Source organism: Achroia grisella, unplaced genomic scaffold, assembly GCF_030625045.1.
Source record: "Achroia grisella isolate CSIRO2021 unplaced genomic scaffold, CSIRO_AGI_Agris_v1 utg3297, whole genome shotgun sequence".
NCBI lineage: Eukaryota > Metazoa > Arthropoda > Insecta > Lepidoptera > Pyralidae > Achroia > Achroia grisella.
The window spans coordinates 293,711-309,167 of NW_026712802.1; the positions used below are offsets into that span (position 1 = coordinate 293,711).

The 15,457-nt window shown below is 37.7% G+C and overlaps 1 protein-coding gene across 8 annotated transcripts in view; it reads left to right on the top strand.

Annotated features, from left to right (window-relative positions):
• The window catches only part of LOC131843796 (fibrosin-1-like protein), a 68,685-nt gene extending 54,589 nt beyond the window's left edge, over positions 1-14,096 (top strand). For 6 of the 8 annotated variants that reach the window (XM_059192546.1, XM_059192548.1, XM_059192549.1 and 3 more), the window contains 10 exons: positions 4,439-4,498; positions 4,821-6,425; positions 6,637-6,803; positions 6,958-7,042; positions 7,352-7,548; positions 8,151-8,263; positions 8,797-9,017; positions 9,643-9,774; positions 11,140-11,199; positions 11,751-14,096. In XM_059192546.1, coding sequence (XP_059048529.1) covers positions 4,439-4,498; positions 4,821-6,425; positions 6,637-6,803; positions 6,958-7,042; positions 7,352-7,548; positions 8,151-8,263; positions 8,797-9,017; positions 9,643-9,774; positions 11,140-11,199; positions 11,751-12,818 — 3,708 coding nt within the window. In that variant the 3' untranslated portion in view covers positions 12,819-14,096. The remainder of the gene's footprint in view (positions 1-4,438; positions 4,499-4,820; positions 6,426-6,636; positions 6,804-6,957; positions 7,043-7,351; positions 7,549-8,150; positions 8,264-8,796; positions 9,018-9,642; positions 9,775-11,139; positions 11,200-11,750) is intronic. The other 2 variants (XM_059192551.1, XM_059192547.1) reach the window with 2 other exon arrangements.
• Positions 14,097-15,457: the final 1,361 nt, after the last annotated feature.

The following is a 15,457-nucleotide window of genomic DNA, read 5'->3' on the forward strand; positions in this document are numbered from 1 at the left end:
ACTTGCCGACACGACATCAGTCATCGCGTTAATATCTCACTGATTATTATCCATTCTATATGTAACGTTGTTTTGACAGGTTGCCAGTGTAATAACAGTGACAGGCAGCCTCACTTTGAAACCATACATTGGCTAAATTACTGAACTATATACTATTAATTTTAATTAATGTCTGAGTATTTATAAATTATGTTGGAATAGTATGGGCAAGCACTATTTAATTTTAGGGTATTGATTTAATTTAATCAATCAATCATTATGAACGTTCAGTGAGACATCTCTATAGCTGCTTTACTTTTTCTGTACAATTTACAATGTTATAAGTCACTGCCATATTGTTTGTCTTATTCGTCAATGTGATAAACATCGCTGTTCCAATTTCATCAATCAGATTAACCACTAACATACAGTTTAAATATTAATATTACCAAACTATGATTTTCACTTTTAAATACATAAATTGAAGTGTTGTATTTCGCATTTTTGTATATCATCCATATACCACCTAGCTAATAACTCCTTTGTGTAAAAGATTACTTCATTCATTATATCAAAGAAAATATTGTGTTTATGGTGACAGTAGTCGTCTGTTGTAACAAAAAAACGTAGACAATCTCCGCGGTACCTTTGAATGTCTTTCATACGGGATGAACGGACGCGCGCGCCGCACGCGCGGCCCATACTTGATTTATCACTCCATTGTTGCGGAGCGACGACCCACCCCCGCCGGATAAGGCTAAACATTCAATTGCCGGAACGCTCCCGAAACGATTTGTTCCTTCAATAAGATCGATTGACTATTTTTTCCGTCCACTTCTGCATTTAGTAGCCTCTGAAAATCTGAAGCTTTCTCTTCCGTAATGTAATTTTATACAATGACGTAAAAATGTTTTTGTCTTCGATTTTGTTATAGTCTTATTTACAATATTATTGGTATACATAAAATAAAGTAAGATAATGAATTGTTTATCATATTGTAGTATTTTTCACTTTATACAACATTAAAGAATAAAGTTTGTTCTGGATTAGTCTGAAGCAATGAGTTTACATTATTGTTTTTATGCAACCTGAAATAACGAACATGCTGATGCCTATCATGTAAATTATAATCATTCAAAGGCTAATCTGCTCTGATGAATCAAGAGCTACTCTGACATTTAGAGCTATGACTCTTATATTCTCCTGAAAATACATAAGTTACCATATACTATCTGATGGCCATTCTTAGTAATAGAAAATGTAATAATGACTTAATTTCAATAAATATATTGTCACAGCGTTACATAACTTCATTGATCAGCACCACATAGGCAGAGCAACAGCTGTGGCTTATTTTGTAATACTATTGTACTACCTGTGTTACATGTAACTATGTTATCTAATCTCATTAATTATTTAATGAGTGTACAATACAAACTCATTATCAAGTATGAGTCATTTATGTTCGTGTTTTTTTTTATTTGTTTATATCTGAGGCATCTCACCAATATCTTGTAGATTTTTCTTCACCTCGTATCCATGCACCTACGTAAGTACATGTTGTAAAACATGCTTGCATAAGAATTATTACAACGTTGTTCTATTTTGTAATGTTTTATCGATGTTTATTTTAAAAATATCTATAAATGTAGGAATACGATATACATTTTTTTAAACATTATTGCCTTAACTAATAATAACTTTTACACAAACAACAGTTATTTGTACGAAATGCGAAACTCGTGGTCTTAACGTCCATAAACAACAATGTTAGTATATTCGTGTAAACTGTCTGATAGTGTTAAACATGTATAATGTTTAAAATGCGTTAAACAAAACTATGTAAACGGAATGGCCAATACGTAAATATAGGCACCAAATTAAATATACCAATTGATGCGATAAATGTAAAATAAGTGAGGTTACTCAGATTGCAGAGACAATGCCTTCTTAAACTGTGCTGCTCGTAAACGGTGCGGTTACCCGGCTAGTTTTATTGAGCCATTCTCCGCTCGCTCGTAAATATCCCCAAGTAATTACTTTCCATTCCCCCTCAGACACTTTGAGTTCGTTGCAGCAATATAAATAAAACCCTGCTCCTTTAAGAAATTACTGGCTTTCTAAAAACGTAAAACATTAGATTTGTTTTCGCAACGACATTATAATGAATGACTACGCACGCGATTGTACATTCTCGTTTTGTTTATTATGTGTTATAAATTGTAATTTATACAATCCTGTCCGCTTAAACAATTTATAGATTAAACAGTATATTTTATACTGTTTTAAACTGTATTCTTTAACTTTAGGTAGATGTCTAATTGATATATGTTTGTTGGGTAATTCTTTACAGTTCCGAATAAAACCTAGATTTGGTTTAAGGCACAATATCTATAATTGTTATTCAGTTACCAGTAAGTTGTTTGCGTTCAGTACTTCTTCTTTCGTTTCAACGGCAACTAAATAGTTAAAACATATATTGCTTTTTCCTCACTTTTTTTCAATGAATGTTACAAATATAATGCGTATTTGTATATATTGTATTCTTGAAATAAAACAAACATTAATGAGCATATTATTATTTTTTTCATGAAGAATACTGAATATTTTTTACCTATTCACATGTGTCATGAAAAAATAACGCGCTAATGCGATTGCAGACTTATTACATATAATGGAAAATAAACATTTTTTTTTTAATTTCAAGAAAACTTGTAGTGGAGACTCTACATTTTAAAACGGTCTTTCTAGCTTGTAAATATGCCAGCACCTTATCTTAAATATTTATCTGAAGCTAAAAACCTAATATAATTACTACTGATAAAGACATTTGTAAACATTACAATGCCTCACACTAGCACTGTTTTTTGAAAACTTATTAAACACTACTGACCAATTAAAATTTGGACTGAACCATGACAATATTAATTACATTGAGGTCTAGCCTCTTTCTCATATTACTCTTTTCATTCACTATTTAGAACTCTTGGTGTAGCTTCTAGACAGAAACTTTAACGATTGTTTTGTATAGTCACAACTCAAAATATATAATGAAAATAGGTCAAATAAAATCATGAGGGACTAAATATTTATTTCCACTAAGACAAGAATTTACTTATCGGGTTTCTTCTTATCCGGGTCAAAAAGTCGACTCATTTATAAAGGTAACCTTGAAGAACAACCAAGAGCATAACTGTATCTCTATAAATAAATTTTAATCTTCTTGACTACGAAATAATGAAAATAATAACAGTTGTTTAATATATGTACGAAAAATAAGTAAATAGACTCATAACAATTATAACAGTTAAAGTCCGCCTGTGTTAACACTGGCAAGGTGAGAAGGATAGGAGGAGTAAGATCAGTTAGCGCATCGTGACGAATTTATCTAGTATTAACCACGATAGTTTCAATAGGGGACGTGAAGGTTAACTTAAATTGATACTTTGCTAACAATAGGTCACTAGGATTAGTGACCCGATTGCTAGCAACATACCATCGATGTAGTAGTACTATTACTACGAGTCAGGAATGAATTCATAGGAATTCATTCCTGACTCCTGAGTTATGCCTTTTCTTTATTAATGAGAGTGATATTACAAAATGAAGAGGATTAGCCTACTATCCCCAGACTTGGATATAAGTTTTAGCTTCTTAGTTATAAGGTTCAAAATATAGCCTTATTAGGCTCGGTTTTAATAAATCTATATGTAGGTACATCACCTTGATATGTTATTGAGTTCGCTATCATTATTCTTGTCGTAAAATATTTTCATAAGACTCAACGATGCCTTTACGTGTCAAACTTGATTGCATCTTTATCTGATGAATACTAAAAGCCCGTGGGCGGTCATTGTGTTAGGTTAAACAATAGACTTACAACCGTCGAATGCTAATAAGTACATAATACGAGCCGTCTCGTCGGCCTACTGTACGTAACGTCGCGCATTGTGATCTTCAACAGACACTCGCTTACTTCAAATATTTGACACCTCTCTATTTCAGTGGATGTAGCAATAACTGAATAATAATATTGTATTTATTGAATACCAAACATGTTTTTGTTCACTTTCAAGACATCAGTAAGTCTATAGAATTGTACGTTCTTTGTTTATTTAGATATTCTCCTTAACCTCTTAACTATGTATTAAACCTGCCCTCATGATTACAATATTCTGTATTATATAAAACCAAACAAACAATGTAACTTATTATTCCCAAACTGGTCGTAAATTTTGAAAATTCTTTTCACAATCGATTTTTGTCGAAAATAGAGTTCGAAACCCGACACCTTTCTGCAAAGCTTATCATTCCGCTACGGAAGTAGATCATACGGTGCGAAGAATACGCGTGCACTCTCGTCAAAATTTTTAAAGCCTATAATAAAGATATTTCATTTAATTAGTAGTCTTGAATGTTTCTGTACAGTTAAAATAATTTTCTTATTTTTTTGTTACAGGCAAGTCCAGAAAATAGTAGAAATGCTTCACCAAGATATCACGATGCATCAATGGAAGATGTAAGTGTTCTACCAAGCGATTGTTATACTATTTTAATTTACAAAAACAATTACTCTTTTAACATTATTTATTATACAATATATTATTATTTACTAGCTACTCGCCCCGGCTTCGCCCGGGTGTACATGTATTATATATATAAACCTTTCTCTAGAATCACTCTGTCTATTAAAAAAAAACGCTTGAAAATCAGTTGCGTAGTTTTAAAGATTTAAGCATACCTATGTATAGACATACAGCGACAGCAACTTTATTTTATAATATGTAATAATGATTATAAATAGAATCTGCATTTATTGTTTGGTATTATATTTTTTCCAGGCATCGGAAGCAGGTTCTCTGTTCCGGGTAACAGGCGCGGGCGGTGGTGGCAAGAATGAGTTGGTGGCGCGGGGCGGAAGTGGCGGCGCGCTTGCTCTCTCGCGGGCGCCTGTCGGTGGCAGCGCCAGTCCCGCCCCCGCGCCCTTACCTCAACCTGCGCCGTCGCCCGCGCCAGCCGCTCTACCACCACCCGCGCTACCACCGCCACCCTTCCGTGCCGACACGCCGCACCGACCCAACGGCGCTCACATCCCCACTCTCGACGGACACGCCGCCACACAGATACCGGCGCGGCCTATCGGAGCCGCCGGGCCTGATACTCCCGAGCGGCCCGCCAGCAATAATAAATTGCAACCAGGAGCTCGAGCCGCCGCCGACAGCCCAACACCAGCGCCGCCAGCACCACCCGCCCCCTCTCCGCTCTTCCCCTCACACACTGCCTACCAGTCGCATGCCGCAGCCGCGTTACCCGATTACCGCCATACGAACCATGAAACGCGGACTGAACAACCGGAGCATCCTCCAGCACCGTTGGACCTACACGCGCATCACGCGCCTCGTCCACCACCTGTCGTTCCGACCACTACGCAAGCCTCTCTACCTAGTCTACCGATACGTGTGCCGCATACGCAACCACATCCAGTGATGCCAGGACACGACGTCCGAAACATCCCGGTGTCCGCATCTACTCATCCGTCTGTTCCTACCTCGTTTCCAAACCGTGTCAATGGAATACCACCAAGCATTACATCCCACTCGACACCCCCGTCTAATCCGAGCTGTCTTCCGAATCAAACTATAACCGGTCGGCCCGTCTCTCCGGCCGCTCCAATTTCCCGCCCGTATCCTGTCACGACGATCGGGTCTAGTCATGTAAACTCGAGTGTATGTTCCAGTATTCACAATCATTCGATACCATATCAAAGCCAGTCGAGTTTACCCAAACATTCCGTTCAACCAGCATACACGAACCGACCTCCTCATCTCGCACCGTTTAGCGTAGCTAATCACATTGCTCCCAGTCATATACAACCTTCCTCATCAAATCAGTCCACTACCACACATATGAGCCATCCTGTTAACAGTCATTCCATTATGAACCACTCAAATCATCCTATGCCAATGAGCAATTCTGCACCACTAATGACATCAACACCAAACCACATCGGTCCGCCTTTATCATTATCTTCTACGACCAGTACGATATCAAGTTACACATCAAGTATGAAACACCCCGGTCTTAGTTTGCCACCACATCCGATATCTCTCGCACCGCCCTCCTCGATACATCCACAAATCAATCACATTGATTCTTCTCCTATAACAAGTGTCGCGCCTTCTATTATTCCTCCCGTCACAAGTAGCAGCAGCCACCCGTTAGCAATACCCGTAGTGGACTCTAGGCAACCTCCAGTTACGTCGAGCGACCTACCGGCGCGGACGGAAAGCCCTGCCATTAGTTCTACTACTACTTCCAATGGATTTCCGCCACCCGCAGGCTATTCCAGCGCTGCCTATCCACTCTATGCACCGTATGCTACTACACTTCAACATAGTCCCTACCTTCCTCCTGCTGCAGCGTCACCTAGAAATTCTACTGACACGGTGAGTTGATTATTTTTTAAGTCATAAATTCATATTATAATCTATTACATTTACCATATATTCCATTGGATCTTAATTTAAAAAAAAATTGGTAAACATACCTTATTTAGTTTTAACTGATTAATTCTTAAATATAGGTTTAATAATAATAGTAATTTCCGCATATCTTTTTATAGATCTAGTAAATGCATAGATTTTTTTTACTTTTCAGAGAACAAGTCTTTCGGCATCTCCGTTAGTGGCTCCAAAAACGCCTAAAGGCGTACGACCACACACGCCCGGCTCCACTGGAGCAGCGGGAGCGGCACCACTGTCGCACGCGCCTATATCGTATTCACCACGCGGACATAGTCCAAACAGAGAACGGGAGAGTTTCAGGTAATCCCATCAACCCCATCAACAAGTATTACCAGCTATCATTGCTTCACGCGTACTAAATGAATTTATAATAATTATAAAATCTGAAGAAAATAATGGTTGGCATTGGACACCCGAGATTGAATGTCATAGTAAAGCATAGCATTGATTTCAGCAGCAACATCAGCAGCCTGTCGCGCAGCACACCTGCCTCGGTCTCTGCGCCCGCGCTCGTACCGCCGCTCGCCGCACCGCTGCAGGTATATAGATTATTAGTCCTTATAATCTACCCGTCTACGTGAAACACTACGTATATTAAACACCGCTGCAATCCACTGCTGGATTGCTCCGCTTTAACGAGCGAAAATGATCCAGCGAAAAATTTGAAACGTCAAATTGCTATGATAATTCATAGCAATTTGACGTCGTATGAAAAATCTTTCCATCCGTCTATTTTGACTACGTATAATATAATTGTGTTTAAATGAGTACCATATGAATTAGAAGTCTACATGTAAAACTATTGATGAATCGTGATGATATTAATTAATCTTTAATGTCGATTCCAGACTCCTCTCGCGGCGCCCCTGGGCGGCCCGCTGGGGGCTCCGCTGGTGGGCGTGGCGGGCATGGGGGCGGCGCTGGCGGCGCCCACGCCCACGCCCGCGGCGCCCACGCCCACGCACCTCACGCACTCGCTGGCGCCGGTGCCCACCGTGCCCAGCATCAGCTCCAGTGCCAAACCGCCCGCGCATTGGGGGGTAACGTGAGTATACGCCGGCACTGATATGCTCCAATATTTCTTAGGAAACGTTATATAGTTATTACTAAATTAAACAATAATTCATTCAATCATTATGAATTAGCCGTCAACTATTTTTATTAATTCATAATATATTTTTCTATGCATTTAATACACAACTTATATGCTACTTGTATGTAAACGGAAGCAAAAAGAGGCAGAGTGGAGGTTATAAATTTATACAAAGTATTTATTCTTAAAACCATCAAACCACAACATTATTTAATAATTAATATTGTGACATTATTGTTGATTTACACCCAATTGATGTTTTAATATTATATTACAGCGCATCTGTTGTAATTAAGATTATTAAAATTAAATTAAACCATATCTTTACGTCAAGTAAAAAAAAAACCCAGTAATTTATGTATCTGAAACGATTCGTATGACTATCAGCATGTTAATTCAAGCAAAAAGCTGACCCCTAAAATTTCACCAAACTGTTTAACAGCACATTATTGCATTATTTTCTTACTGAATTCATCTAATCTACATAGAATAGTTGTAATATGTCTCATAATATAAAATTAGAACGTTATCTGATTGTAAACTCTCGTTTTCAGCAGGCCGACTGCCTCGGACCGTGGCGGCTTCGCGCCGGCACCACCACTCTTCGGAGCGCCGCTCCCACCGCCGAACCCGAACCCGTTCTCAGCTGAATCTCTCTTCCAGACCAGTGAGTTTGAACGAAAACTACTTTACTTTCATGTATTGTATAGCAAATCAAATGAAAAATCGTTTATTCATGTATGTACATTCCAGCGGCTAATGAATGTTAAATTTATGTATTATTATTATATTTAAAGTCCGTTTATTTACATACATACAATGTTTAAATTTCTTTGATAGAATTAGAAATTGAGATTGATTAAGAGTTTTGATAGAATATTATAAACAGATTTCTATTTTATGTAATATATTTATGGGTATGTAATAATATGTACAAAAATTAAAATGTACAGCCTATTATATCAATTCCTTAGAAAATTTATATCATACATTGCAAATGGTTCAAATAAAATGTACTGATAAAAAACCGTATATAAAAAAATAATAGAACTGTGAATAAAACAAAATCTTTTGATGAGACATTGCCTTCGTCTAACATGATGAGGACAAGTGTGGTATTTTATATATCTTTGTAATATTCATACTTGTAACTTGTACTATGTGTAAGATGTATGAAACATACGACCGGGAATGTGGCAGGTCCCGGCGCAGACTTGTTGCGGCGCGAGTTGGACAACCGATTCCTGGCGGCGGCAGGCGCGGTGAGCAGCATGGGTGGCGTTCGCACCGAGATGCATCACCACCAGCACCAGCACACGCACGTGCACCAGCACCAGCCGCACGCGCCCCACGCGCCCCATGCGCCTCACGCGCCCCACGCGCCCCATCCCCACCAGCTCCTCGTGCCGCACGCGCCCCTAGTTAGTACAAGCTTTTTTTTGTAATTGGAATGACAAACAAGCTGACGGCCCTGATGGTAAGTGCCGACCGCTGTATATATATATATATATGTACGTGAACAGTATAACGTATTAGTTCGCTATGAAAGGTCCGTGGCACCATTAAGCCATTCTGGAGGACTGCGATATTATGCCTATACTTTAATTATACTACCTACCTATTTACTACCTACTTTGTTCCTTTGTCAACGCTAAAAAATGTATATGCTTAAGCTTATGTTATGCTTATGTTACACTATTTTAAGCATCTCACAGTAATAGAATAGTATGCATTTTATCTTAATATAATAAGTATACTTCCAAGTAAAATTTATTTTACCTATGTTTATTATATATGCATAAAAATTACAATTCTCGTAATTAAAATCTTACAACATAGCGTTTTAATCTTAATATAATGAGCATGATCATTTAGAACTCAACAAACTAGTTGTTGAATAATTATGGTAAATATTTTTGACATATATAATATTGTATTACAGCACACATATAAATGTGTTACATATTAATATGATAAATCGTATGATTATTTCTTGTTAAAAATTTACGACGTGCTACTTATTAATATAAATTCCCTCATTTTCAGTACAAAGATGTCAATAAAATGAATTCACTATACCGAAGTGGGTTGGGTCTCGGCTACGGGTATGGCTCGAGCTTGCTACACCCCACTGCGCCGTACGTGCCGCCCGCACCGCTCACCACTTACGCACCCAAGGTAATAAACAAAACTCGCTACCTACTTACACCTTTAGATAGGTCAGTATATAAATCTAAATCTAAATAAGTGGAAATGAATTTCAAAGAGACTCCGTTTTCTTTCAATTCAAAACTTTTGCTTTTTTATGGTTAGACTTTTTTTAGACTTAGTCCCATAATAATAAAGAAATCAAATTGTGACATAATTAAATTAGTTTGTTATATTATTATTTATTTATTCTATTTGAAATAATCATAAAGATTTATAAAGAGTCGCTAAAATTCAGAATTCATGAATATGTTTTTTCATAATATACCTAATAAGATTGAATGTCCAATCCAAAATTCAGTTTGGCATGGAGTATTTTCACCTATTGAAATCAAATCAAATTAAAATATCTTTATTCATGTAGGGCTATTACAGACTCTTATATTATAGATTTAACATATAGTTATATGTTAAATCTATTGTCAGCTTTCGAGCCAAAAAAACTCTGCTCTTATTCCTTTCAAAATGTGCTTCTACATGTTTATAAAAATATATTCATTTTTAAATTCAAACTCAAAGAAAGGTTTCAAGTGTATAATGAAACGAACTCCACAAGCTTATTACCAAAATCAAATTCACATTAGTATTATAGTAGCGTTTTGAAAACCAATGTTAAGCTACTAATAATCATACTAATCACCTTGGGTAATTGAATGTTTTATCTTAATTTCGGGCTTGATATTTTCTTTAATGAAATGTACAATATCTTTGGTGATAAATTCTATAGACGGAATTCTATGACATCCTTTGTCAATAACTGTGCATAAAATATTTATAAAAGCTTTTAAAAATCTATAAAATCTTTATTAAGACCTATTACCATAAGTGATCGTGAATGTTATTTTAACATTCAAATTCAGAGTTAGCCAGGGTGGCTGTCTGATTTTGTGTCATTATAAATTATAATTTTACATAAAAATCTAATAGAGATTCTAATATTACTACTAAAATTATACAATTTAGATTTTAAATTTAGTGATCTGTGCCGTTGCTTAGCTACAATAGAGATTCTTGATTCTTTTCAACATTCATGTTTCTGTGGAACCAGATTATTTTAACATTACTGTCATCTTAAATTATTTCTATTTTTATAGTATGTTGTAGACTCTCATTCTTTATTAAATAAATAGATTAATTATGTTATTTTTAATGTTTACTTTTAAATTAACATTTTGTTTATCAAATTATTCTTATTCTTAGTATGTAACACACAAATTAGGGTTTAAATATTACTAGACTTTTTCTTCGGTACTTTCTTAAAATATGTAGCTTGGTGCTTATGACTATATTTTGTTGCTCTGTGATCATTAACCCTGCGACGCATCATGTTAACAGCCCGTAGTGTCAGCTGCAAGCGACCCCGCCACTAAACCACCACCACGACCCACTGCTGCGGTAGGTTTCCTTCTTTAGCACTTCATTATTCCATGCATGCCTAGTAATAATTACATTGTCATAACTAGCTGATATTTTAATTTATTAACATTATGAATATGACTTGTTAGGTTTTAACACGTGTAATAATAAAAAATAAAATATTTAACCTATATTAGAATACTATCTGCTATTCATTATGGATATTACGTCTTAATAAATAGTTAAGTGGAAAAAAATATTTATCTATGAATAAAATATTTCTGTTAAGACCCAATGAATCATTTATTGGTTTTAACACGTGTAATAATAAAAAATAAAATATTTAACCTATATTAGAATACTATCTGCTATTCATTTTGGATATTACGTCTTAATAAATAGTTAAGTGGAAAAAAATATTTATCTATGAATAAAATATTTCTTTTAAGACCCAATGAATCATTTATTGTTATTGATTTCTTTTTTCGTTCTATTAAAATAAAATTAATTTAATTAAATGGATAATTGCACAGATAATTATAAAAAATAATAATTATAATAATCTTATTTTTTCACTTTATCCGATGCAGAAAACCGGAAAATGGAACGCGATGCACGTGAGAATCGCATGGGAGATCTACAACCATCAGCAGAAGGAAAAGTCAGGCGGCGGTAGCGTGGTCCCCGGCGGAGACAAAGACAAGCTGCGACCGTTCCCCACGGGCGCGCCGCCGCCGCCGCCGCCCGCCGCCTACCGGTCCCCGTACGAGCTGGCGCCCGCGCCCTACCTGCCACACCACCCGCCGCTAGGTACCGTCCGCCTGGAACCCTCCCGACACCACGCCCTCGCGCCGCAGCTGCCGCCCCTGTCGCCCCTATCGCCCCTCGCGCCGCCTACTCACGGAGGTTTGCGCGTTTCAGGGGTATCGCCGTTCGCGCGGTACGGCGCCGGCGCATTCCCCGGCGCCCCCGCCGCGTTCGGCCTGTCCCCGTACGGGCGCGAACTCGCGCTCTCCTCCTCGCTGCACGGTGTCCACCACGCGCCGCCGCTGGGCGCCCTGCACGATGCGTGGCGCGGCGTGCGGCCGCCGCCCGCCGTCGCCGCCTCCGCCTCCGCCTCCGTCGCCGCCGAGGTGCGCCGCGAACACGAGGAGCGCGAGCGCGCGCGCCGTGACCGCGAGGAACGCGAGCGCAGGGACCGCGAGGAACGCGAGCGCCGTAAGGCCCGGGAGCAGCGCGAGCGGGAAATGGAGCGGACCAGGACGCGCTCGCCGCTCAGGAACGGCGCACCGGAGGGGCTCAAAGACGAGCGCAAGGAACCACCGCGACCGCCGCCCCCTTCGCTGGCCGCGTACCCTCCTCCGCCGCCCTGGGACCCGTATCGCGCGTTCGACACGCTGCAACACATGCGGTTCGCTCCGCTGCTCGAGGCGACCATCCGTGCCGAGGAAGACCGCGCCAAGATGCTGAGCGCATACGCCCACCACCAGCAGCTGAAGTCTTCGCCGCTGCTACACCGCGGGCTGCCGCCGCACGCGCCCCTGCCGCCTCTGGGCGCGCACGCCCCCCTGGCCCCGCTGGCGCCGCCGCTGGCCCCGCTGGCCCCGCTCGCGCCCCTGGCGCCACTCGACCTGCTCAAAAAGGAGGAGCCGCGATGATAACGAAACGGCGCGACCGCCGACTCCGACTGTATATAGCGTAGTGTAAACGACGTCGCAAGTGAGAGTACGACTAATTTAATGTATATCGTTTCGCATTATCGGTTTAGAAAATTATTTATTGTAACGTCGCTTGCCGAACGACGGTCGCTAGTCTCGCCGGGCGGCCTCCCGTCGGACGAGCGAGGCGGCGCGAGGAGGCTCGCTCTCCCGACATGTGCAATATAGGACGAGGACTTTGGGCGCTCGCCGCCGCCGGCCTGTACACAGTTGCTTGTTTATTTACATGAAAAATATCTATCGAGTTGTTATTGTGACCATTATTAGTTAATTATACATCAAATCGCTGATTATGTGAAGGATAGGATTATCAAAATCACTATCGATATAATTATACATATTTATATATACTTTATAAATAAAATGTAAATATTAGTATGTAACTTAGTGTTAAAGTATAGAATTGGTTTATTTAACGTCATACAAAGGAAAATCCCATAAATTATTGTATCGGGAGTATAAATTACACTTCCGTTAAAAATCTCAGAATGGTTTTTCTATTGTACCAGTGGAATTTTATTTATTAATTTGGTCCTCCTAGTAGTGACAAGTAAAAAAACGTTTTTATAGCAGTTTTGACATTTATAATTGAAAATGCATTTAAAAGTATGTGATATTATTGTATTGTTAAATACATTTTGTCTGACAACAAAGTAGTGTCTCTGATAAATTTAATAGATCTTATCTACTATTCATTACAGTAAATATTTAAATTTGTATAAATTATTTTTCAAATGTATTAATTTTAAAGAATTGCAATAATTTCTGACTATGTTATAACTAGAAAAAATTGTAAAAATAATATTTTGGACTCCATGTGTTATTGAATTTGAATTGACCAGTAATTGAGTCAGACAAAATTCAATATTAAATCTGTTGTAATAGATTACGTCAGGTGTTTTATGTTTTAATAATCTCACGACAGACTCCGATGTGTATTATAGTTTACAAAATCATTCTGTATACTAAAAAGTAAATGAAAGCTTGGTGCGATTCAGAAAATACCATTAAAACTTTTGATTTTTATACCAAGAAGATGTTTCATATCCTTTCCTCAATCCATCTATTATTTTTCGCCCTTCTTAATTTGGCAAATTTATTCGACATTTATTTTCCATAATATAATTAAAAAAGATTAAGAATTCATAATTAGGGAAATAATTTATGCTGGTGATAATATAAATAAATAGAGTAAAAGGCAATTTTTTAAAATATATAAAATTATGAGCAAATTATTTATTGTCCATATTCTTACCTACAAAATATATATGAATCAGTAGTAATCTATTATTTTATTAAGATTAAACATATTGAAACACCTAAATTGAAAAATAGGATTTACTCTTAAGCTATTGCAATGTAATTACATCAAGCATAAACAGTGGTTATATAAATCCTGTTATATATAATTAAAATAAATAATTAATAACCCGGGACAATTAACACAGCGCTCCTACGCAGAGCTAATGTTGCACTAGATAACTGATATTAATATACATAGAAAACACCCAGTTGAGTACATCATTATTCATGAATACAAATGTTTTCCTTCGTGCGAGGAATCGAAACCCTAGACCACCGAAGCCGCCAAATAGAATTCCTCTGAAACACCATTGAAAACAATTGAACAGCTGTGTCTCAGTAAACATTTAATAGATAGTAGAAAATCATTTATTCAAATAAACTTCATTTAAGCACTTTTGAATAGTCATAACAATGTTTTTTAATCTACCGCTCATTCGAAAAGCTGTCTCATCACAAGAACGAGCTCTTTTAAATAATCCTTGTAAGTTCACATTTTACAAGTCGAAACGTGTGAATACAAACTACTACCCAGCAGTATATTAACAATTTAAATCAGTCTTCACTATGACTGATTTAATGAGTATGACGGATGAGCCAGGCATCACTGCGTTCGACCATATTGTAGGAAGCCCAATGACCCGGCCCACCACGCCGCCACATGTCTGTATATTTTAGTGACCATAACTACTCATTCCACTCGACCTCGTCATTACTTAGAATTATTATATAGTATTTAGTTACAGTATTCGCACTTTACATAATGATGCATGCGGCAATCAATACAAAAGCCGCTATGCAATTTTTCAAGAAAGCAGCATGAAAAAGAAATAACGTTATTATTAAAAAAAAACAAAAACTTATATTTTTAGTAAATAACACTATTTTCTGTTGTTTAATGTAGTTTAGTATTCTCATTCAAATTCAAACAATGAAACAACAAACGACAAGAAAGTACAGAAATAAAAATAAAAAACGGAAGAAATATTGGCATTTGCAACCAAAACATAAACATTACCTACATCTGCTGCGTGATAGGATAAAACCTAATTCAAAGGTACTGCATATTTTTGATTCTTAGCACCAAAGGATCAAAAAGAAAGGGGGACTTACAAGGAAGCACATACAATTCAGTCGATAAGATTAAAAAAAATGTACATTACACTTAAAAGAATGTACATTGTATTAAAAAGATTGACTACCTGATTCTTCTTGCAGGAATGAATGCCAAGCATTAATATGCAGTATAGATACTTAATGGCCTGTTGCCAACAATT